Source organism: Ovis canadensis, chromosome 11 (genome assembly GCF_042477335.2).
Source record: "Ovis canadensis isolate MfBH-ARS-UI-01 breed Bighorn chromosome 11, ARS-UI_OviCan_v2, whole genome shotgun sequence".
NCBI lineage: Eukaryota > Metazoa > Chordata > Mammalia > Artiodactyla > Bovidae > Ovis > Ovis canadensis.
The window spans coordinates 30,954,999-30,980,455 of NC_091255.1; the positions used below are offsets into that span (position 1 = coordinate 30,954,999).

The 25,457-nt window shown below is 50.4% G+C and overlaps 1 protein-coding gene across 12 annotated transcripts in view; it reads left to right on the top strand.

Annotated features, from left to right (window-relative positions):
- The window catches only part of RPH3AL (rabphilin 3A like (without C2 domains)), a 138,439-nt gene that overhangs the window by 73,832 nt on the left and 39,150 nt on the right, over positions 1-25,457 (top strand). For 6 of the 12 annotated variants that reach the window (XM_069603088.1, XM_069603090.1, XM_069603092.1 and 3 more), the window contains one exon: positions 11,551-11,637. The exons of the other annotated variants lie outside the window; for them this stretch is intronic. In XM_069603088.1, the coding sequence (XP_069459189.1) occupies positions 11,551-11,637 (87 nt within the window). The remainder of the gene's footprint in view (positions 1-11,550; positions 11,638-25,457) is intronic. 12 annotated transcript variants of the gene reach the window in all.

Below are 25,457 nucleotides of genomic sequence, written 5' to 3' on the forward strand. Positions count from 1 at the left end.
TTTTGAAGTCTTCATTGAATTTGTTACAATACTGCTTCTGTTTTACGTTTTGGTTTTTTGGCATGAGGGATCCTAGGTCTCTGACCAGGAATTGAACCCATACCCCCTGATGGTGTTGTCCTAACCACTGGACTGCCAGGGAAGTCTGAAACCTAACTTTTTGAGAGTCATGATGATTCCGGAGAGCCAGAGGAAAGGTGCTGACCCCTGGGACAGGTGGAGTTGCCGAGGGGCTGAATGTCCACGCAGGGCTGATGCAAAGCCAGGGAACCTCCTGACTTTAGCTTGGGGCATCTGTGCTAACTTGGCTTCTGGTGGTCCCTGGACTGGCCCTCTCCAGCCTCCCTGAGACTTCCCCACTTCCCACCCTGTTCTCTTTGGCCCAGCAACTCAAGTGTGTTGTCTGGCTGGCCGTCTGGATCTGGCCTGGCCCTGTGGTTCTGCCCTGGGGCCCCTCCTGCTCCCTGGGTCCTGGCCCCCCACGAAGACCCTTCCTCCTCCTTATGCTCTCTCCCTCTTCTAGCTCCCTCAGAACTCAAACATTCACGTCTCCTTTAGCCTAAAAAAACATTTATTGAACACACAGTGTGCCAAGCAGCAATCCGGGTTTCCGAGTGACCTCAGGGGTCAGGCCAAGCCTCAGCTCTCCTGAAACACCTGTCCCAGGGATGGCGAAACCAAGAGTAGACACACTCGGATTAACATTGAAAGATCACTGGTCTGCACGGCCTCTCACTTCCCTCGAGTGCCCCAGCTTCAGCCAACACCACGTGCTGTCCCGCCCTCATCTCTGTCCCCTGCCTTCCTCCCAAGCTCTGGTCTTAGGTATCAACTGGGGCCAGACAGCTCTTCCAAGGAGTCTCCTCACACTGCAAGTATCAATGAGTCCAAAGCTAAATATTGTGGCAGCCGCTCGTACCCACTCTGCTGACATCACCACCATCCATCCTGTTGGCCAACTGGCAGCCTTGGATAAGCCAGCATCCTTCCTTTTCCTCACCTTCCAAACCCAGCTAGGATAGGAAGTTCCATAGGCATCTGAGAATGTTCTGGAAAAGGAGCCTCTGCTGAGAATATGGAGGACAAATTGACCATGAGTGACTGAATCTGTGTTTTCAGCCAAGGCCCTTTTTCTGAAACTCAGATCTGATCATGTCCCTCACCTCCTTAAAAGCCAATATCAGCCCCCAGATGTCTGCAGAATCTCAGTCCCACAGCACGTGATGCTTGTCAGTCAGACCCTCCTTCCCTTCCTAGCCAGCTGCAAGCCAGGTGGCTGCTAAACTTGGGGATTTAAGCATGAACAACAATGTCCTATTTCTAAAGGGGGCACAGTCATGGAAGAGACAATTTTCAGTATGATGCTCCCCTAGAAATGCCAACCCATGTTAGGAGTGCACAGAAGAGAGCAACTTGTACTTCCCCTGGGGAAAAATCAAGGTAGCAGTCATAGAGGAGGAGACGTTTGGGTTGTTCCTGAAGGATGCATAGGAGTTCACTAGCCATGAGGCAGAGCCTGGGTGAAAGCATAGCGGCAAGGAAGTACCTAGAGTGTCAGGAGCAGGCAATAAGGCATTGTGGGCTGGTGTGGTGGGCTTGGTGAGGCTGGAGAGTTAGGCAGGGGCCAGGAAGGAAGGCTCTCGCATACGTGTGCATCCATCCTTGTGTCTCTGTGCCTCCAGCCTGTGAGCCTCACCGTGTTCTCCACCTAGTCCAGGAGCAGGACTTCAGGGAGTATTTGCTGAATGCTGTTGATGTCATTGACTCAACCTGCAGCTAAAGTGGCTGCCCACCGAATTCTAGAGGGAGGGATGGTGAAGGTTCACTGGAGGCCCCTGCCTGCCTTCTCGTATGGATATAACAAGCATTCCAAAACCAGGGCTGAGACATCAGTGTCTTTGGAGACCCCTCCCACTGGCTGGTCACAGGTCCTAGGGCTATGGAATTTGGGAGCTAGGATCTACTTGGTACACCTGGCCAGGGCTCCCTGCCTGGCCCTCCCTCCTAGGTGCATCTTTGCCCCAGAGGCACTTAGCTGGGGGGCTGCGAGAGGAACAGGGCATTTTCAGGACACTGGGTATGAGGGCGGAAAACCGAAATGATCAGGCCTCTCCCTTGGCTGCGGCCCCCGTAACAGAGCCTGGGCCAGGTGGCTACCAGGCGGCAGACACGCCTCTGGGTGAGCAATCGTCTGTGGGAGGCCCCAGCCCAAAGCTTCAGGAAAACTGTGGTTGATTATGCAACCAGGGTCGGGCTGGGGGAGGCTGGAGCTGGCTGTGTCTGGGGTCTTTAATGCAGTGAGTTTGTGTTCCCAGGATGGCCAGGGTCTGTCTCAGCCATGTGTCTTCAGACCACTACTGTCCATAGGAGAACTCCATCCACTTCTCTGACAGTGAGCGGGAGTAAGATCCCAGCCCAGCCTTCTACTAACTCCCCTTGTGTGACCCCGGACAGCTTACCTGGGCCGTCACTATTGAGAGACTTGTCCATATGAAGCACTCCCGCTGTGCCCAGCACACAGCCCACATTATATAAGCTCCTGCTTTTATGATTATGGGCCTGGGTCCCCATCCCGGCCCTGCCACCTCCTGGTGACATGAATTTAGCCAAGCCACCCAAGAGTTCTGGGCCTCCGATTCATCATCTAAGACATCCAGATCATAAAACCCCCCTCACAGGGCTGTTGTGAACATAAACAAGATTAAATGTGATAATGGTAATGGGTGTTGAGCATTGAGCCGGGTGCCAGGCATAGAGTAAGTGCTCAATAAACGGTGACTATTATCGTTATTATGAGTCATAACTCTAAGTAACCACGCAGTGGGGAGCAACGGGACATGAGCCCGCTTCCTCCACCACCTGGGCCCTCCTCTGCGCTGAGTCCCTCCCCGCCAGCATGGGTCGGAGAGCTGCAGGCCGCCAGTGTGATGCAGTGGTCCTGGGAGACCATGGGTCCAGGGATTCGGATGGAGCCATGCGGTCCTGTGGCTGAGAGGCTGGAGCACTCGAAGAGCTCAGTGGGGGCCTGAGTCAGTTCCAGGAGCAAGGGCTTTCTTTAGGGCTAGAAGGAGCTAACCAGGGGCCAGGAGCCTAGTGCTTGAGCTTAAGGAAAGCTTGGTGTGGGTCAGGGAGCCCTCTGGATACAGTGGGCTTCCTCTACCCTAGAGCTTCCTCCTTCAGCAGGTTGGCCCAGGAATGGGGCCCTGGGGTGCACACCAAGCCCGGGAGATTTTATGAGGGTTGTGTCTGAGAACTCCTGATGGAACCGTTCACTGATTCCTTTTCTTTTTTTTTTTAATTGAAGTATTGTCAATTTGCAATGTTTCAGGTGTACAGCAAAGTAATTCTATTATACATGCATATATATCCTTATTCTTTTTTAGATTCTTTTCGATTATAGGTTATTATAAGATATTGAATATAGTTCCCTGTGCTACACAGTAGGTCCTTGTCATCTATTTATTTTTATTTTATTTATTTATTTGGCTGTTCCAGGTCTTAGTTGCAGCATATGAGATCTTAGTTCCCCTACCACAGATTGAACCCAGGCCCCCTGCCTTGGGAGCAAGGAGTCTTAGGGACCACCAGGGAGGTCCCTGTCTATTTTATATACAGCAGTGTGTATCTGTTAATCCCAGACTCCTAACGTATCCCTCCCCGCCCCCTTCCTCTTTGGTAACCTGAAGTTTGTTTTCTATGTCTAACGCACACTGATTTCCATCCTCACACACCCCTGGGGAGAGTCAGTGCTGCCACCTGTCCCCACAGAAGACCCCGTGAGACCCAAGATCCCCTTAGAGGTAGAGAGGGACAAGTGTGGAGTCCCCACCCGGCCGCCTGACCAGGGTCTTTGGAGCACCTTCCTTCAGCCTTTCAAAACCCAGGCTCTCTTTATGTGGAAACCGTCTACCTTTTTAAATGCTGTTTGAAATTTCAAAGCATTTTACGTTTGAAAAAAGTGAGCAGGACGCTCTCGGAAACATGCAGGGAGGGGTGCACCCCAGCCTGGGGGGTCTACATTGACCCCTGCCTGAGACAGGCCAGCTCTGGGAACCATCCCTGGCAGTCCCCTCCAGCCCTTTGTCCTTTCCGCGTGTTGTGTGTAATTCATTTCCACTCTGCGTGCCTGCATCAGCCGGCTTCAGTCCCGGCAGGACTCAGAGCTGCTCTGCTCATGCAGGCCAGCCTTTGTGTGTCTCTTCCCCGGAAGGAGCTGTGTGCCCATGTGTCCTGCAGGATGCCTGCTGAAGGAAGGAGTGAATTCCTCGAGACCCATGTCTCGTACGGTCTCCCTTTGATCATATGTTATTAGATCTTCTGGTTTTTAAAACCTCCCTCTCAGTTTCAGAGTGAATAACTGTCTCCACTCCTTTGCCCAAACTCTTTGCAGCCAAGGCTGCCTCTGGTTGCCCTCCTGTCACCCACCCTGCGTGCCTGGGGTGCACGGTGGGGCCCATCGAGACAGCTCAAGTCCTTGCTTCTCACGTTTGCCTGGAAAAGAGGCAAGAATCAAGCATGGAGTCTCCGTTTTGAGAGGCGATGCTGAGGACAGCCAGGACCAGGAAGAATTAATGGGGGCAGGTGGGGGTGGAGAGGCAGTGGTCCCCCCATTTCCTGGCAGCTTGATCCTGCCTGAGGCACCCCAGCCCCCATCAGACACACAGTGGGGCGCAAGCGTAGAGATGATCTAAAAGCACATCTTAGGTGTGATTTCTTAGTCTGTGCTAATGAGTGTTCATCTCGAGCTCCTTCCATCTCCTTTTAAAACCTCTCCACTCAGGATGCGGTGCTGACTGCAGCAAGTGGCAGGCGGGCGGAAGGCGGTATTTTGGAAGCGAGTCCTGAATTCTGCAGTGCTGCCTTTAGCTGGGAGGGGTGGCTGGCGGCTGGGGCTGCCCAGGGTTGGGATTAGCAGGTGGTCCCCAAGTAGCATCAGTGGCTCATCTGGTGGTGAGCTGGGGAGGGCCCACTCAGAGGAGGCAGCACAGGGAGGAGGCCCGGCCCTGCGTGGGTTAGGGCACCTGCCACCCGCAGCCAGGATGCAGGACAGCTGCTTATCCCTGGCACAGGACTGGGGTGGAAAGCAGAGACTTGTCTTCCTTCTGAAACTCTTCTGATCGCCTCCTGGCTTCTGTCTCAGGCCAAGCAGCAAGCGGCTGGCATTCTTAGGACTGTGCATCTTAGGGCTCTAGTGACTCAGTATTTGTAGCGGTCAGGGTTTGGGTCAGCCTGCCCTCTGCCCCACTGGCCCCCAGGCTGTGTCCCAGTGACCAGAGGAGGGGCCTGGCACTATGCCCTCTCCCACTTGAGGCTTGACCGAATCTGGAGTTCTGGAGAAGGGGCCAGGGCCCACGGAACCAGCCTTGCCTTCATTTGAGCTGCCAGGGAGGAAGGAAGGCTTGGATAAGTCTTGTCTGGGCTGAGACCTAGGGCTCAAACAGCATGGGATTCACATCCCAGTTTCCTGTGGTCAAGTTACTTAGCCTTAAGCCTCAGATCCCAAGTTTATAAAACAGGGACAATGACACCCACTTCCTAGGGTGGTTGTGAAAATGAAATGAGATTCTACATAAAACACCTACCTTGATGATTGGTGTAGCAACCAGGCTCAATAAAGTATATACGTATTTATCAGATGTATTGGGTTGGCCAAAAGGTTCATTCAGACTTGTCTATAATATCTTACAGAAAAACCCAAACAAACTTTTTGGCCAACCCAATACATCAGTATCTAGTTAAATCATTTGGCAACAGGCCCCGGGTTTCAGATACCAAGTCTCTCTGCGGCAAGGAGGCTACATGTAGCCCCTGCACTCCCAGCCCTCCAGGACTGGAGATATACCTCAAAGCCTGACCGATGTCTCGGAGTTGAGCAGGGCTGAGGCTGTGATCAGAGCGCTCACTGACCCATTGGCACCAGCTGCAAGGTCTGGGTGTTGGAGGCAGTTGTGCACATGATTTCAGCTTCTTTAATCCATCCTGACCCACAAAAATCCAGATCTGGTCAAAAACTGAAGTTGAGGCAAGTGATTTCAGGAAACTTTTAGTATAAGCTTCCTTTAAATAGGAATTCTGCTTCCCCACTCAAAATAGATTTTGATGTAGCACAATTCAATGTACATTTTGGCCTATTCCTTCCAGGTATTTTTCTGTGCAGGTATTGACTTCTAGATGGCTACAAACACACATACATTTATATGGGCGAGACACACACTAGACTTTCTGTTTATAACTTGCTTTCAAACCTTCATTTATTGTGAATGTTGTTCCGTGTCAGTAAATACACGGTTCCATCGTGACCATTGTCACTTCTTTCATTTATATCATCATTTTTGTTGCAGAGTACCTTTCTCCAAAAGGCAATCGGATTTTTCTTGCTGTTGAAAATTCAAATTCTCGCTTTGGGGACACGGTGGGTAACATGAAGTGCACACGCGTGAGCTGACTCCTTGTCGTTGTTCCTGCCTGTGCTGTGATGGTTGTCTGGATGTAGCCATTTCTTTCCCGGGCTTTCCTCAGGGGGCGGTGGGGATGGGGGAGCAACCACCCTGGGAACATCATTGCTGCCCGGGTCCTAGGGAGAGACCGTCTCGGTGACAAGCTTCCGTTGGCTGAAACTCTTGGGCAAGTCCTTTCCCAGATGAGTTTGGCTCATTTATGCAGTCCGCTGCTCGACGGGACCCTCCGTGGGGACAAAGGGCCGTGCCTCGTTCATCCTCCTCATTCCTAGAACATCGCCTTCCATCCAGTTGTTGAGTCAATGCTTATTGAATTGAAGCACCAAATAGTTTCAAATTGACCACCTTCATTATTCATTTCTGCACAGTGTGCATGTTTCCAGCCTCCTTGTATGGAACATTTGCGCACAATTTCATCTTTCTCTGGTTGGCTGAGCGTCGGGAACACCGCTCTCTCTGTGATGGATGTTGATGTCGTGGTGAAGCCTTCAGGCTGCTGGGTACCAAGTGCTCTTGGAAGGGTGCAAACCTTTTCATTCCCTCCTACACACAGGCACCGTGCCCGCTCCCTTCTTTTTTTTCAAATTAATTAATTTATTTTTACATATGTCTCCTCCCTCTTGAACCAGTCTCTCACCCCATCCAACCCCTCTAGGTTGTCACAGAGTACTGGGTAGAGCTTCCTGTGTTATACAGCAGCTTCCCATTAGCTGCCTATTTTATATATGGACAGAGGAGCCTGGCAGTCACAAAAGAGGTGGACACAACTTAGGGACTAAACCACAATGCGACAATATATGTGTTTGGACGCTGCTCTTTCAACTCATCCCACCTCTCCTTCCCCCACTGGGTCCGCAGGTCTGTTCTCTACGTCTGCATCTCTGTTCCTGCCATGCAAAATGAGGCACCTGTTCCCTTCTAGTTGGTGGCAGCTTGGGGACCCTGCCTTGGGCTTCCCTGATAGCTCAGTTGGTAAAGAATCCACCTGCAGTTCAGGAGATCCCCGATTCAATTCCTGGGTCGGGAAGCTCCCCTGGAGAAGGGATAGGCTACCCACTCCAGTATTCTGGGCTTCCTTTGTGGCTCAGCTGGTAAAGAATCTGCCTGCAATACATGAGACCTGGGTTCGATCCCTGGGTTGGGACGATCCCCTGGAGAAAGGAAAGGCTACCCACTCCAGTATTCAGAATTCTGTGGCCTGTGTAGCTCATGGGGTCACAAAGAGTCGGACACAACTGAGTGACTTTCACTTTCACTTCTCGTGTGGGGACCCGCCATGAAGAATGGGGGCTCTGCGTGGAATGAGTCAGGGGCTCCCAGTGAGGACGAGAAGGCCGGCCTGCAAGTGAGGTGCCCGAGCTCTGTGGTCTCCCAGACCTTGTCGCACCTTTGACTCTGGCCGGCAGTGTGGGAAGATGAAGGTGATGATGTTGGATGGAGGGCAGGGTTCCAGGGAGTCTTGGGGTAACCGAAGTAGCCTGGATTATGGGGATGCTGAGGAGGGCGCTCCATAGACCTTGGACCCAGTCTGCACTCACAGGTGACCTGCAGGATAATCCCGGGGAGGGGGGTGCAGTCAGGAGTGGTCACAAGGAGGGCAGGGCATACATTCCTGCCCCTACTCTTAGTAAAGGACCAATGGTGTCATTTCCTCTGTGGGCAAGCCTGGCTTCATGCTCTACACTTAGAGTGAGGCCAAGCAGCAGCAGTCCCAACCCCTCCCCCCACCCCAACACTCCACCCTGAAAGAGGCTCTTCCTGGTCTGGTTTCCCCAACCAGCAGGAGTCCCAACCCCTCCCCCAACCCCCAACACTCCACCCTGAACGAGGCTCTTCCTGGTCTGGTCTCCCATTCCCCCACCAGTCAGCATCACTCAGTATGGACCAGGCATTCCTTGCCCCCAGCTGCCAAGTGAGTATTTCCTGTCTCTGTGTGTCTCTTCCCCCAAGCTGGTCAGCACATTCCAGGAGGGACCCCCTCTTGCCTTCTCAGGTGTAATATTAAAAGTAGCTCTTCTTGGGGGACTTCCCTGGTGGTCCAGTGGCTAAGACTCCGTACTCCCTGTGCAGGGGCCCGGGTTCAATTCCTAGTCAGAGAACAAAATCCCACATGCCAAAACTAAAACCCAGCACAGCCAAATAAATACATTCATTAGATTTTTTTTTTTAGTAGCTCTTTTTTGCTCCTTCATTTATTCTACAACAATTCATGATGCTGCTACTGGAACCAGGGAGATGAAGAGAAACAGGCTTGGCCTCTGTCCTCCAGGAGCTCACAGCCTGGTAGGGGAAGTGACTGTAGTTACATAGCCACGAGGATGAGGATAAGATCTCAGTGGAGGGGAAGAGGCAAGAGCCTGGTAGGAAAGCTCCAGCTGGGTAAGAAGTCAGACAAGGCTTCCTTGAAGGAGCTGTGCTTTTGCCAAGGTCTGAAGGATGAGTAGGCTGATAAGGAGAGAGTATGACCAAGTACATCCCAAATGAAGCAAGCAACGCGTACCAAGGTTCGGTGCAGGAAAAGCAGATAGAGGACCAGGGCCTGAAGTCAGGTATGTGTGGCTGGGGCTTGAGAGTAGAGGGCCAAGTGGTGGAGCAGGGGGAGAGGGGTGTGAGCTGAGGCCACAAGGAGATAGGTGTGGATGGGGAGGGTGGTGGAGGGGGGCGGGCAGTTTGAGTGAGATTTAGAGTTCTCGGAGATGGATTATTTAGGTGGGTATGAGGGAGAGTGGGGATCAAGGGTGATTCTGGATTTGGGCCTACATGATTGATGGGTGTGGTATCCTTTACTGAGACGGCCATGTAGGACTCTGGTTACTGCCTGGCTTCCTACCGTGTGCTGTGCTGATGAGCACTTTTGTGAATCAGCTCCCTTGATCCTCCCAGCGGTGGCATGCACCTGCTTGTTACCACCATTTTCAAGACAAGGAAACAAAGCCCAGAGAAGGTGAGTGACAAGTCTAAGGTTGCCTCTAAATGGCAGACTGTGTGCTCTGCTGCCCCAGAGCCTGTATCTTGTGGCCAGACCCTGAGCCACCCCCCTTTCCCTGAGCGTGTGCTGGGCTGGGATGCACCTTTGCAAAAGGAACATGTGGAGCATCTGAGTTAGGCCCAGAAGGTAGACTTGGTTTGTCTAAGGCTCAGACGCAGTTTCCGGCTGCAGGAAGCATGAGACAATCAACGCCTAGAAGCCGGCACTCACTCACCCAGGGCAATTCGCTCAGTGGAAGCCCACTCGGCAGAAAGCTAGTGGCTTCCCCCAGGCCTGGCTGTCCTTGACATGACTGTGCAGTGTTCCCTTTGCACTGAGTTGATGTGGTGGCCGGCTCACACTCCCTCATCTATACAGAGTAATGGGAATGAGCAAGAAAAACAGCCAAGTGGCTTCAGCACCTTGTTCCTCTCTTTACCCCGGGGAGGAGGGGCCCATGTGTGTTTCCTGAGGCCCAGCTTATGGGGGGCCCTGTCCTCAAGGTAGAAGGGTTGGGGTGAACTTTGGGAAGGGCAACAAGAGGCGGCTCTAGGCGGGGACGGAGATCTCCAAACCAGGTCAGGGCTGATGACTTGGAGCTCCAGGCGGACAGTCTGTGGGCTCCCAGAGAGGCTGAGCCCCAGCCTGGCACAGATCCCAGCCCAGGCCTGGCACAGGGGTGGCTGGGCCCCATAGCACCCAGGGGACCCTTCCCAGACACGCTGCACTGCCAGGGCCCCAAGCCTGCGATCCTCGTGAGAGCCAGGCCCAATCAGACTGGGGTGGACTGTCCTGCCAACCCAGAGGGAGCTGAGCTTGGAGCAAGTTACAGTGTATTTGGAGAAATCAAAGAAAAGTGATGTCTCTTGTACCTGAGCATTGAATGGAGGCCAGTACAGACATGCCCCCCTCCCCCATGATGTATCATAGCTTCCCTCCTGCCACGAACTGGCTCCCCACCTCCTGAGGCTCAGCTCCCCCATCAGGCGGTGACAACATGCTCAGGAAAGCCAAGCTGGTGACATTTCCCTCTCGGCAGACAGGTGTGCTCCTTGCTCAGTTGGCAGCCTGCAGAAAAGGCCAAGCCAGGGATCCAGCCTTCCCTTAGGGGGAGGGGGAGGGAGAGAGCTCCCCACCCTGCAGGGACCGGGCAGCTTCCAGGCGGCAGAAAGACTGATTGATTAGCTGGTGTGACTGTTTTGTAAGGAGGACACACTGTCCCCTAATCAGACTGCCGGGTTAGCCGGGACGAGGTCTCAGCCCCCACCAAGCCCCCCTCTGCCTCCTGGTGCGTTTCATCTGGCTTTTCCCACTGCTGCTTGTGGCTGTGCATTTGGAGGAAGCAAAATACGTATTTAGAAGTGATGAGCTTAAGCAATTCTGTAGAAGGAAAAACGCCGCAGAAACTAGGTTCTGGCTACTTACGTGTCCGGAGGCTGTTATATAACAGCTCGAGAGGCAGACCTGAGTCTGTTACTTGCTGTGTGAATGGGAAGACTTTCTCAAGCTACTCCCTGCAAGATGGGCCCACTTCTTATGTATACTGGGGTGGCTGGGATGGTTAAATGAAGGGCCTTGGCATCAGGGAAGTGCCTAAGCGGGCACTGGTATTTTTCACTACATCATCGCCTCACCTTGTCAGGCACACAGGTGAGTTTCCTGCGTGCTTATAGCCATGTATATGTTCTCTTTGTTGAATAGCATCATTCCTGCCCGCACTTCCAGGGGGCGACGCAGCCTGCCTGTGAAGGCCATATCCTACTTGGCTGTGTTTGCTCCGCCTCTGGTACTGGGCGTTTGGGTTGTTTCCAGTTCCTTGGTGTTGAACGTGATGCAGCTGTGACTCTCAGCAAGCTTATTTCTTTGATGTGATCCCAACAGGATGTGCTTGTTGGGGGTGAATTTCTATCGCGGCCATCCAAGGATGGGTATACATCCTTGGTGCCCCACAGCCAGCTGCTGGGTTCAGATGATCTGTGTCCTTCAGGTAGTCTCCCCTTGGGGCCTGAAGCCAAAACCGTCCCCTCGGAAGATGACGAGGGCTCCTGGGTTATAGTTTTCCCAGCCCCTCGGCCGGGGAGGAAGGGACTGAGTATTTACCTTCCTGTGTCCTCTCTCTTGTAGAAAGTCTGCACCAAATGCGGGATCGAGGCCTCTCCCGGCCAGAAACGGCCCCTCTGGTTGTGTAAGATCTGCAGTGAACAGAGAGAGGTAGGGTACCCGGGGCAGTGGGGTGGGGGAGGGACCGGCCAGGTCAGGGCGGGGCACAGTGGCACTGGGGGAGGTTCATGGCTGGTTGCTTAGAGGGGCTTCGCAGGAGGTCAAGGAGGGTGGCCGGCCCAGGGCAGCCAGGGGCGAGAGTGGGGAGGGGCAGTCTGCTGGCTTGGAGCATAGAGGCCACAGTGGGCCCGAGTTCTGCTCTGCCTGGGGTCCTTGGTTTCCTCAGGGAGCCCCTCGCACTGAGGGTAGGTGCAGGTGGCGTTTTGTGGGGGGCTGTGTTTTTCGTAACAGAAATGGCTGCTCCGGTTGAAGGTTTACTCTGGACCTGGCACCACGCGAAGTTCTTACATGTAGGAATTCATTTCATCCCTATACAACGCCATGTGTGTGCTCAGTTGCCTCAGTCGTGTCTGACTCTTTGCGATTCTGTGGGCTGTAGCCCGCCACGATCCTCGTCCATGGGATTCTCCAGGCAAGAACACTGGAGTGGATTGCCACGCCCTCCTCCAAGGATCTTCCCAACCCAGGGATTGAACCCAAGTCCCTTGCATTTGCAGGCAGGTTCCCAGCACTACCTGGGAAGCCCCCATATAACCCCACAGACAAGTGCTATTATCATCCCCTTTTATTGATGGGGAAATGCGGATGCAGGAGGTTAAGTATCTTGTGGTCACCGAGCTAGTTAGTGGGTCTAACACCGTGGTCTTGGGATGACACTGCCCCCAGAATCCCTTCTGGTTCTAAGTTTCCATCATTCTAGTTCTGATCCCATTTTAAGGGAAGAAATCAAGGCTCAGTGAGGACTCTGAGGTGAAAACAGATGGGGAGGCTCGAACCTACGTCTCCTAACCCCCACACCCAGGACTTTCCTCCCTACACCAGGATCGAAAGTGGGGCCAGAACAGTGGAGGACATTGTCGGGCTGCTCCTGGGGAAGGTCACAGGTCGGAAATTTCAGGAACAAGAGGAGTCAGGTGGAGGGAGAATGCTCCAGGCTATCCCAATGTGGATTTACATTTTTACTTCTCTGCTCGGTGATTAATATGCGCCTTTCATCCGAGGATCCGTAAAATGTCTTTAGTTACAGAAAGTCCTCAGCCGTGACATCCTTGAATCTTGCTGCCCTGCCATCTGAGTGTCCTGGAAACCCTGCCAGATACTTTTCTGAGCCCCTCCATGCATCCTCCGTAGTTCCCAACTGTGCTTTCTCATTTATTTCTTTATCTTTCTGTTTTTAATTTTTGGTCACACCTTGCAGCATGCCGGATCTTAGTTCCCCGACCAGGGATTGAACTCATGCCCCCTGCAGTGGAAGCGCAGACTCTTAACCACTGAACCACTAGGGAAGTCCTCTCTTTATCTTTTCTGAGATAGTTGTTGGTAAATTCTTCAGAACAGGCTTTTAGCTCACTAACTCTTTGCTGGCTGGCTTTCTCATGATAGAGTGTTTTAGAATTGAGGTTTGTCCACTCATCTTGAGTGGGAGTCAGTTTCTCTCTCTTTCTCCCCCTGCTCATCACCTCCACCCAGCTCTCCTTGCCAAGTGATTTCAAGTTGCCTCCACCTAGGTCCTAGGTCCCTCAGTGCAGGGCCAGCTCTCTTGGGTTAGTGATGAGCTGTGTGTCTGCAGTAATAATGGGATTATCCCTGAAGTCCAACATCAAAACCATAAGCAGTCTGGCCAGGCCCTGGCTATGTGTGTACTTCTTCCAGCCTATATCAATGTTCACATCTGTAGGTCAGCTTGACTCTTAGGAGAGGGGCGGAGCAGCACCTCTGCTTCTTGCAGCCTCCAAGTGGAGAATGACCAGCCTCCATTCTCAGAAATTCTAGCTATGGTCCCCCACCTCCCACGGGATGCTTTCAGTCCCCATACCCCTGAAGAATGAGTCTTCCAGCTGCTTCCACCTGCCTCTGGACCCTGAGCCCAGCAGGCTGTGCCTTTAGCCCCTCAAAATCGTAAATATTGGGAGTTTCTGATCCATCAGGATGCAGATCTTGTTTTTGAGCACAGTTGAGTTGGACATGACTGAGCCACTGAACTGACTGACTGAGCTTCTTTGTTGGAATCTTCATATATCACTGGCTGCATCTTTGAAATAGGGAAGATAGCAGGCAGGGCCTCTAGATGTGAACTAACTTTCTACACTCTATTGCCTGGAAGTCCTTGATTTCTCCTGTTGAAATGGAGACGATAATACCTATTTCATTGGAGATACTGTGAGAATTCGGGAACACCATTAACAGTACACCAAGTATCTGGAATGTCCAGCCTAGAATAGGTACTCTGTCAATATTAGAGGCCCTCCTCTCTCACCCAGCTGGAAAATCCCCCTTTGAATTTGAGGTCTTTCTGGTCTTCAAGGGGTCCCTTTTAAGATGCAGCTGTCCCCCGTAAAGAGGGGCTATATGCATATATATGTACAGCTGATTCATTTTGCCGTGCAGTAGAAACTAAAACAACATTGTAAAGCAACGATACTCCAATAAAAAAATTTTTTTAAAGATGAAGGCATTCACAAGATGGGAAAATTTCCTAAAACAGTATCTTGTGGGAGACACCTGAGCAGGATGAAAAGACACAACTGAGGTGTGGGAGGACAGAGATGAAAGAATTGTCAAGGGAAGGGAGGAGGAGTGAAAGATAAGACGAATTCAGCAAATGTAATAATTTAGTGGAGGGCTTGGTGTGGGAGCAGCTGCCCCCATCCAGCCCCATCGCGAGTGCCCCTCAACTCATTAATAGTCCTGAGCTACCACGGACGGTGTCCACCACCAGCCTGTCCTAATCTCCAGAGCACTCCAACGCCCAGAAAGGTCCAAAATAGCTTAGGATGAATTTTCTTATCTTTCCTATGGCAAAGAATATGAGGCTGTGCACTATGCTATCAGTTTGCCCTTGAATTTCTAGAGGCCGATAAAATGGAGCAAGATCAAGAATGCTGTATTCCCCCTCCGCGTGACCAGGCAGACTAGGTTTAGGAGGTGTGGATGGGCCCTGAAGGTCTGCGTGTCTGAGTCTGGATGCCTGTGCGCACCAGATCCAGATGCTGCATTTTCCTGCCTCCTTTTAGGGTGGGACAGTGACAGAGTAATTGGTTTCCTAATGCTTTTTTTTCCACAGAAAAATATCTAATCACAACAAAGAGATAGCTAAATAGAAAAAGCATTTGAAATGTCATTTTCAGTGCCACACAGAGCTGGTTCTGAATCTGTGATAAAAATGTGGAGTTCTATCCTACAGGAAAAAAAAAAAAAAACACATCCTAATGGAAGAACTTGCATTTTTTGCTAGAAGTTCTCTTACCACTCGGCCCCAGCACTCTTATCTTCTTTTCCATTTGACTTTTCCCTTCTGTCATCTTTGTCTGCAATTGTTAAGTATTTTTTCTGGAATGAGTTGAATGCTGGTTACATGTCCCTGGGGCGTCCAGTTGGCACCACTACCTGTTGTGTGCACCTCGGTGATGCAGCGGTATCAGCTTCGGCCCCTCTTCTCTGGAGGAGTTTACAGTCTCATGCATTTATTCAGCTGGGTACTCAGTGCGTATTTACTGAGCATCTTCTGTGTGCCGGGCAAAAGAGATGGAGACCACATGTGCAACAGAGTAAATTCTGCCGCGTCACAGATGATGGAAATGTACTCAGGGGAAGGGGGCAATGGGAGTAGCTGCTGTTATATGCAGGAGTTGAGGAAGGGCTTACTGATAAAATGGACTTTTGAGCCGAGGTCTGAAATGCACTCTGTGGCTGTGTGGACAGAAAGCATTCCAAGCAGAATGTACTACAAGTGCTCAGGCCCTGAGGCAGGTGTGTCCTTGGTAGGCTTGAGGAGCAGCTAGGAGAACTGTGACTGGCATAGAGTCAGAGTCGGGAGAGGAGCTCAGAGTTGTGGCCGGGGTCCCAGATCGTATTGATCCTTGTAGACCTTTGGGAAGACTGGCTTTTACTCTGAGTGAAATGGGGAGCCTTTGGAGGTCTGGAGTAGAGGAAAGGCATGACCTGAATACTGCCCCAAGTTGTAAAGGACACTCTGGCTGCTGTGTTGAGAATAAGTTATAGACTGTAATGTTAGAGCTAGTATCATGATATTTCATCTTTCTTATTTAACGTTACCCCAGATATTTCAGTTCTTCGCTTGTGACCCTTAGAAGTTTTCACTTTTAAAAATATATACATTTTACTCTTTTCTGATTTCAAGATTAATATGGATCATTGACACTCACAGTGTGTAGAAAGAATAAGAAATACAGGCACCCCCAAAATTCATAATCTTACCATCCAGAGGCAATTACTGTTAATGTTTTGGCATAATTGCTTTCTTTTTTCTGTGTCTTTTTTTTCTCTGTATAGTTGAACCTCTATTTTAAAATTAACATTTTAACGTAAGCACTTAGTGTAATCAATAATTCTTTGTAAACATTCTGTCATATGGATATTCTGCTAATTTAGGCCATCTGAGTTATTTCCCTTTTTCCTTCTCACTGCTAATTGCTTTATATATCTGTGTACTTAGCTCTTTGCCCACATTTGAGATTCTGTCCTCAGAAAGGATACTTAGAAGGGAAAAATAAACAGCAGTACTCACAGTCCCCCTTTTAAATTGTATGTATGTATTTTTGGCTGTGTGGCTGTCGCTGTGCATGGGGTTTCTCCAGCTGGGGCGAGTGGGGACTGCTCTCTGGTTGTGCCGCGTGGGCTTCCCATTGTAGTGGCCTCTCTTGTTGTGGAGCACAGGCCTCAGGAGTTGCAGCAGACGGGCTCAGTAGTGGCGCACAGCCGTAGTTGCTCCAAGGCATGTGGGATCTTCCCGGACCAGGGATCAAACTCATGTCCCCTGCACTGGTAGGCAGATTCTTAACCACTGGACCACCGGGGATGTCCTCACTCTTTTCTTGAGATGTTGCTTTTGATTTATAGTTTGCTGGTCTGTGCAATCTTAAGTAATGACATGTGGACAGTGTATTTTCTGAGTCTTTTGCTAGTCTAATGACAGCTGTTGCTTTCATACGAAGAAAGACAATGGCTTGACTGACAATGCAATTAATGACCATCTTTCCCACTCAAAATTCTGTGAGTTTGCTGTCTGTTGTCTAACTGATGGCATGAGTAAAGAGTCATCATGAGGGAGGGAGGCAAATGCAGCAACTAGGAGAGCTGGTACTCAAGGACCTAGCAAGAACAGTGAGACTGTCAGAGAAATGTTTGAATTTTTAATTTACTGTTCATTTTTTAAACTGCACCATGCAGCTTATGGGATCTTTGTCCCTTGATCAGGGATCGAACCTGTGCCCCCTACAGATGAAATGCAGAGTCCTAACCACTGGACCACCAGGGAAGTCCAAATAAGTTTTTAAGTTGGGTAAAAGAGATAAGAGAAGCAATAGAAATCAACTTGAACCAATAAGACATTTGAAAAATGAGCAAGCAAATTTGGGGAAAAAAAAAAACAAATGAACCATTTTCCTTTCTAAAAATGAAAAATGTTATTAATGAACTTGAAAACTCAATCAAATGATACTTTGGTAATTTTTTAGACCAGTAAACCTTGTCATTCCCATTAACAGCCACAGATGTTTCCTTATCATTTGCTTCTTATTAATTGTGGTTTTTTTTTTTTTAATTTTTTGATCCCTGGTTGGCACTCCCAACAGCTAGGAGTCCCTGGCCCCTAATTTCCACTCTACTAACTGCCATGAAGATGATGTTTTTATGACCACATTAAACTATAGTCTTTACCTAATTAAATCAGCTGCTTATATAAGCATTCAGCCAGGCAGCTGCCTGTCCCACCTCATTGCCATTCCCTCTGTGAACGGGCATGTTCCTTGGTCACTTTCCTGGTTTCCTTGTTGGTAAATGAATAAACTCTGATATATGTTCAAGATTTAAAGACACAGAAAAGGGACTGAGACAGCCCTGAATAGACTGTTTCATTTGTTTTCATATTTGGCTGTGCCGGGTCTTAGTTGGGGCACTTGGAGCCGTCAGTCTTCATTGTAGCATTAGGGATCTTGAGTTGTGAAATGTGGGGTTTAGTTCCTTGTGAGTGAAAGTGTTAGTCACTCAGTTGTGTCCGACTCTTTGCAACCCCATGGACCACAGCCCACTAGGCTCCTCTGCCATGGAGTTCTCCAGGCAAGAATCCTAAAGTGGGTAGCCTTTCCCTTCTCCAGGGGATCTTCCCCACCCAGAGATTGAACCTGGGTCTCCTGCATTGCAGGCGTATTCTTTACTGTCTGAGCCACCAGGGAAGTTCCCTGACCAGGGATCAAACCTGGGTTTCTGAATTGGAAGCAGTCCAGTCTTAGCCACTGGACCACCAGGGACATCCCCAGTGGACCTGTTAACTAACACATCAGACACCCCTGAGGAACCCCAAGAGGGACCTTGTGACCCAGAAAACAGTTTCCAGGATGCAGTGTACGTGACAGGATGCAGGGAAGACAGTTTCCAGGCACAGGCAGATAGATACATGCCCTGAAGTCAAAGCTCGGACAGGAAACGACAGGCAGACAAGATCTGATGCTCAGCATAAAGTAGTTTTAAAGTCAAGAACGGAGACGTGAGGGAGAAGTCTAAAGCCAGGCTTATGCTTTTATTCCCTTTTTAATAACCTGGTATATTATTTATGTCTGTATTTGGAAATTAATAATTTTATCTGACTAGGCCTAGGTCATTTTCATTGATTTTTGTCTAGGACAAACGTATTTGGGTCTTCGATTCAGGAAAGCTTTTCAATTATGTTTTTGCTTACTGCTTTGTTCCGAAACTCTTCTGCTTTCTTTTGGGGAGCACCTTTTAAAAGTTTGTTGTTTTTACTTCTTTGGCCCTGCTGGATGTTCACTGCTGCATGCAGGGTCTTCAGTTGTAGCATGTGGGATCTTGGAAGGTCCCCCTGGGAGCACTGTTAATTTGAAGAGTACATTTCCACCCTCTGTAGTCTATATTCATCATTTTCAAGTTCTTTTTATTTTTCTCTTCATCCTGAAAAATCATAAATCTTTTCATGTCATTGACTCTTTGTTTTTGGTCTGAGTTTGATGGTTTCCTGTGTTTGGTCTTGGTGGTTGCACCTGTGCCTTCAACCCCCTTCTGATGCTGTGAGCTCTGCAGGCCCAGGGTTTACCTGAGGCAGTGCGAGCACCGTCCACAGCCCCTCTCCTTTGTCTGGGATTCTGCTCCTCCTCTGAGGCACTTTCAGTCTGCTGGGACCTGGCCCTCTGTCCATCAGAACTAGGGAGGACTTGGAAAACTGCAGCCAGTTGGTTTGGCTCTCCCCTGCTGCTGCTAAGTCACTTCAGCCCTGTCCGACTCTGTGCGACCTCATAGATGGCAGCCCACCAGGCTCCCCCGTCCCTGGGATTCTTCCCACAATTGAGCTTTACTTGAAGAAAATATACCTTCCCAGATGCGACTCACCATTGCCAGCTCCTTCCCACTCCCACCTAGTTACTTTCTGGGAATCTGTGTCCCATCCATAAAGACAGAATTGGAGGAGGGAGGGCACCGGAAACTCATAGACATACTACACCAGGAAGGCCACGTAGGGGCAGACCTGATCCTGCACCCTGACCCCTGCCAAGCAGACAAAGGTGGCCGGTGACACCCATTTCATCCATCCCACTTGCCTGTCTTCAGAGGGGAGCCTGACTGTAGGCTGACCGTCAGATCGCTTCTGTGCTGGTGTCTGTGTGCCCTTGAATCACTTGCTTTCTCGGGTGTGTTAGTACAAGCTGGAGAAGGACTGCATGGGAGCTTCTAACATGACGCTGCAAGCCAGAAATTTATGTCATTGATTGTTTAGCCTCTAGTCCAATTCATTAAAAAAAAAAAAATGACTTGTTCAAAATGGTACTGTAATCAGGGGGAAAGTTAATTGGAATCTAGATTCTCCAGGAATCTAGAAACCATTCCTCCAGCCTCTGAAATGTCTGCCTTTGGAGTCAGAAGACTTCTATGAGGATGCAGGCATGCTCTGAGGGGGATGAGCTAGAAAGGGGAGAAGAGCAATTTATAAGTAATGGGAAGCTGATTAGTACAATTAGAGCATTCCTCTCCACTCAGCGTCAGTCCGCTGTGCTTTCCCTGTTTCATTCCGCATCCTGATTATAACTCATCAGAGGCCGGGCTGCACCAACACTCACTGTGTTTCCCCGCAGCGCTTTGCATATAAAAGGTGCTCAGAGGGTTTGTTGATTGAAAGACATTTGCAAAAGAGCAAAGCTGGCTCCTTGTTTTGGAGCACCTTAGGACCTTTCCCCAGCAGGGTTTTTTGATTTCCCTGAAGTCTTATCACAGAGGACCCTGGCTGGGGTCCCACAGGGCCCCCTGATGCTAAGTCTGTATCTCATCCTCTGGCCCCTCTCTCCTACTTGTTGATTGACTAGAAGGAGGAACGTGGCTTCACATGGTGGTTTTTCAATCGTCTCAACCCACCCTGCCTGGAGGGTGACCAGTAGACAGTTAAGGCCCTGGCAGGGAGGGTCCATCTTGGCACAAGCCTTCAGGAGGCTGGGAGGATCAGGGGCTTCCAGGCCCTGTGCCAGCACCCGTGGGAAGCAGCCATGCCAGCCGAGCCCAGGAGCCTCGTGGCACCTGGCTCCCAGGCGGGCGGCCCGTGCTCACTACAGGCTGCCATCTGCTTCCCCACGCTGCTTGTCTTCTGGCCCTGCTGTTACTTGCAGTTTGGATTTTAGCTGCAAACAACTTTGCCAGAGAGCCCCTCCGGAGGCCTGTGAGTGTGCTCAGGGGTGGGTGGCTGGCACTGGGGTGAGCGGGGGCGGCTGCCTGAGCGCCCCACCATCTGCGTCTGGCTCACCCTGGGCTGCTGGCACTGTGGCCCCAGGGGACCCGGATGGTCACACTTCCTCAGTGTACTGGTCACCTCCCACATGCCTCGGCTCTGCCAAGCAGAACTGCTGTCACTGCAGGTCCCTGGCCTCCCACGCAAGCAGAAGCAGCAGGAGGAGGAGGGTCCTGGGACCCCCGATTTCCCCTTCTTCCTCTGGGGAGGCAGAGTGGTCTCCCACCCTCTCCCTGCTCCTTCTCAGGGTGCCTACCTGAGCCTGTGTCCACGCACTGGAGGAAAACCTGAGTGCTCTGAGATGCTGTCTGATCCAAGAGGGAACGCGCTTTCTCACTATTGCCCTCTAGTCTGCTGAGCCCAGTGTCCTACCTGGGAGTCTAATCTGGTTCTGAGTAGCAACATGAACTCCGCACCCACCTCAGGCCGGTCAGTATCTCACTTCATCTGATCACTGGACAGATGTATTCCTGATGTATTCACTCTTGTCTCATGTGACAGATGGGAGACTGAGGCTTAGATAAAGTAGCTCACTTCCCCAAAGACACTCGGTAGTAATTAACAGAGCCAGGGGTTGAAGCCGATGTGGTCGTTCAGTTGCTCAGTCATGTCCCCTTTCTGCAACCCCGTGAACTGTAGCACACCAGCCTTCCCTGTCCTTCACTATATCCCTGAGTTTGCTCAGACTCATGTCCATTGAGTCAGTGATGCTATGCAACCATCCCATCCTCTGTTCCCCCCTTCTCCTCCTGCCTTCAATCTTTCCCAGCATCCAGTGAGTCAGTTCTCCGCATCAGGTGGCCAAGTATTGGAGCTTCAGCTTCAACATCAGTCCTTCCAATGAATATTCAGGACTGATTTCCTTTGGGATTGACTGGTTTGATATCCTTGCTGTTCAAGGGACTCCCAAGAGTCTTCTCCAGCACCACAGTTCAAAAGCATCAGTTCTTCAGTGCTCAGCCTTCTTTATGGTTTAAAGCCTCACATCCATTCATGACTACTGGAAAAACCATAGCTTTGACTATAGAGATCTTTGTTGGCAAAGTGACGTCTCTGCTTTTTAACATGTTCTCTGGTTTGTCGTAGCTTTTCTTCTGAGGAGAAAGTGTCTTTTAATTTCACGGCTGCCTCTAAAACTCCTTCTAACAACGCTACTGTCTATCCATTCATTCACTCATTCATTCATACAGTAGTCGTTGACCATTTCCTATGTGCTAGGCACTGTTTTAGGCCCTTGGAAAATAGTGATGAACAAATCAGCCAAACATCTCTGCCTTGGGTTTACATTTTAGCAGGGACTGGGGGAGGAGAGAAGGAACAGAAGATAAACATAGCCAAAGTAATAGCTAAGCAAATTACATGTATATGTTAGAAGTTACATGGGAAGAAGAGTAGAACAGGGCAAAGAGATCCGGAGTATGGCATGTAGGAAGGGGAAGAGGTAGCTATGTTGAACGCAAACCAGCCACCATGACACACCCATAAAGGTGGCTAATACGTGTGTGTGTGATTTAAATTTTTATTTACTTATTTATTTGGCTATGTCGGGTCTTAGTTGTAACATGCAGGATCTAGTTTGCTGACCAGGGATTGAACTCAGATCTGCTGCATTGAGAATGCAGAGTCTTAGCCACTGGACTGCCAGGGAAGTCCCAGGATAGCTAATGTTTAAAAGCAGGAAATAATAAGTGTTGGCAAGGATGTGGAGAAATTTGAAACCTTGTGCATTGATTGTGGGAAATTAAAATAGTGCAGCCATGGTGGAAAACTGTATGGTGGCTCCTGAAAAAATTAATGACCTAGCAATTCTGCTTCGAGATGAACACCCTAAAGAGCTGAAAGCAGAGACTCAAGCAGATGCTGTGCATCCCAGTAGCCTAAAGGTGGGAGCAACCCAAGCATCTACCGTGGGGTGGACAGATAAACAAAGTGTGGCCTATGCCAGTTATTATTCATATAATTGAGCCTTAGAAAGGAATGGAGTCCTAATACATGCTACAGCATGGAAGAACCTTGACGATATTATGCTAATTGAAATAAGCTGGACACAAAAGAACACATATTGTAGTATTTACATTTATTTGGGGTTTGTAGAATAGTCTCATTCATAGAGATAGAAAATAGAAGGGTGGTTGCCAGGCAGGTGGGGAGAAATGAGGAATTATTGCTTAGCAGACACAAAGTTCAGAGAAGGCAATGGCAACCCACTCCAGTGTTCTTGCCTGGAGAATCCCAGGGACGGGGGAGCCTGGTGGGCTGCCGTCTATGGGGTTGCACAGAGTCGGACACGACTGAAGCGACTTAGCAGCAGCAGCAGCAATAGACACAGAGTTTCAGTTTGGGAAGGTGACAAAGGTCTGGAGATGGGACGTGGGGACACACGACGGTATTGTTACAGGTGGTGTCCCTGGACTGTACACGGAAAAATGGTCAGAAAGGCAAATTTTATGTTATTGTATATTTCATTGTGGGAAAAACAGCGGTAGGGAGACTAGCTAGGGTGGGCTTCTTTGAAGAGGAGCTGCTGCTGCTGCTAAGTCACTTCAGTCGTGTCCGACTCTGTGCGACCCCATAGACGGCAGCCCACCAGGCTCCCCGGTCCCTGGGATTCTCCAGGCAAGAACACTAGAGTGAGTTGCCATTTCCTTCTCCAATGCATGAAAGTGAAAAGTGAAAGGGAAGTCACTCAGTCGTGTCCGACTCTTTGCGACCCCATGGACTGCAGCCTACCAGCCTCCTCCGTCCATGGGATTTTCCAGACAAGAGTACTGGAGTGGGGTGCCATTGCCTTCTCCATTGAGGAGGAGAGATGGGAGCAAAGACGAAGGAGGTGTATCAGGGAGGCTGGTGACTCTCAGGAGAAGAAACAGCCCAGGATGGGGCCACCGCCAGTGCTCGTGTGTTCCCAGAACAACACGGAGCCAGCTCCCCACCTTCCACATGGAGGGTCCTGGGTTCCCCTGAGGCAAGTGTGGGAGGGGTTGGTCCACAGAGGCTCTTTGGCCTGGGGACGTGGAAAAGGGAGATGACATGGTGCAACAGGAAGCCTTCAGCCCATCAGGAACAGCGCCAGCAGGTCCTAGTGTTTGTCTGTCCCACCACTGGATGCCCCTCCCACTTAACGCACGTGCTCAGCAGTCCACAAGGGTGCGAACCCTGTGGCCTGTGTGACCGAGCTTGAGAATAAGGAGGCCTGGCTCAGCTTCATTGTCCCTGTCCTCAGTTGATGTGGCACTATCCTGACACCAGAACCTACTTGTCCTCTCCTCCTCTGTTGAGTCCGCATGACCTGGCTTACCCTGCTATGACATCCTCCTCTGCGTGGTTCTAGGGAGGGAGGTGAAAAGCTAGGGAGAAATCTGAATGTGGTCATTTTCTTGCATGGATCTGGATAGAAATTTGGATAATCAGATTTTCTAGCCCGTTTTTCAGATGCCAAACAATGTTGGCTGGCGCGATTTCCCCAGCCAGCTGTCTGGTACATGCGGACCGGGAAGTGAGGCTCCATTCTTTAGGAGCTATTTATTAAGCTCCTAGGCAGTGCCCAACCCTGAAATACACACCCATTCCCTCTCCTGAGGAAGTAACTCAAGACACGTGTCTCCTGCAGGGCCAGAAAATTCTTCTGTGAAAAACAGGAGCCGAAGAGAACTGGCCTTTGTTGGGGTCCTTGTCTGGGCCAGACGTGGGGCCCTGGGTCTTCACTCTTCCAGCTAAATGGAAGCCCTGGCACCTTATGTGAAGGCCCAGGGTGGCAGAGCAGAGCGTGCAGAGCCTGGGCTGACAGGCTTCTGCCACTGGATAGGCTTCCTCCTCCTGATTTTTACTGCCCTCAGGAGTCAGCCTTTCTATTCCAGGATGGCCCTTGGGCTGGAGGGAGACAGGACAGGTGAGTGGAGGTTTCCCCCTCAGTGGCCAACACAGCGATCCCCTCTGTCTGGGGGACCCCTGGGTCCCTGTCCTGCTTCTCCTTGCCCTGACTTTGTAAGTCGTTACATCCCAGCCTGAGCTAACACACCCACAGCCGAAGCCCAGCCTGGCCCTGACTCTTATCTAACTACTTACCTCCCTGAACCTGGTTTTGAGCCCCAGTACCTGGTTGTTCTCTTGACCCTTGAACTTTGCCCTCTGCTCTCCGTCCCCCTCACCATCAACCGGAGTGTCGTGTCACGGTCGTGGACCCACTCCCAATGTCCCCTGTTTGCAAACTAAATCAGAGAGGTCTGTTTGGTAGGTGACCTGGCTGGTTCATCTCAGCGTTGCACCTGGCACCTCTTCCATGCCATCTACGTGTGATGCTCAGCCTCACCCCCCCACCCCTACCTGTACAGCCTGGAGAAACCCTCACACCCCAGGGAAATGTGTCCAAGAATGCATATAGCAGCATCTGCTGTAATAGCCAAAAACTGGAAACCACCCCAATGTCCTTTCATGGTGGAATAGATATATTTCAAAGGATGAATTAAAAACCCAATAGGCTGGGACTTCCCTGGTGGTCCAGTGGTTAAGACTCCATGCTCCCTATGCTGGGGGCCCAGGTTCGATCCCTGGCCAGTGAACTAGTTCCCACATGCCAAAATGAAGAGTTTGGATGCCACAATTAAAAAAAAAAAATCCTGCATCCCACAATTAAAGATCCCACATGCTGCAACTAAGACCTGAAGTGAACTGAAGGTCACTCAGTCGTGTCCGACTCTTTGAAATCCCACGCACTATACAGTCCATGAAATTCTCCAGGCCAAAATACTGGAGTGGGTAGCCTTTCCCTTCTCCAGGGGATCTTCCCAACCCGGGGATCGAACCCAGGTCTCCGGCATTGTGGGCAGATTCTTTCCCAGCTGAGCTACGCACAGCCAAAGAAAAAATAAATATTAAAAAGAAAAACAATGAGCAAAGGAAAAAACAAGTCACTAAAGAAAAAATATACAAATGATTCAAAAATATGTTGTTCAAAAACAGGTAACAGTAAATGTGTTACTTATAAATGAACACTAAGGACTTCCCT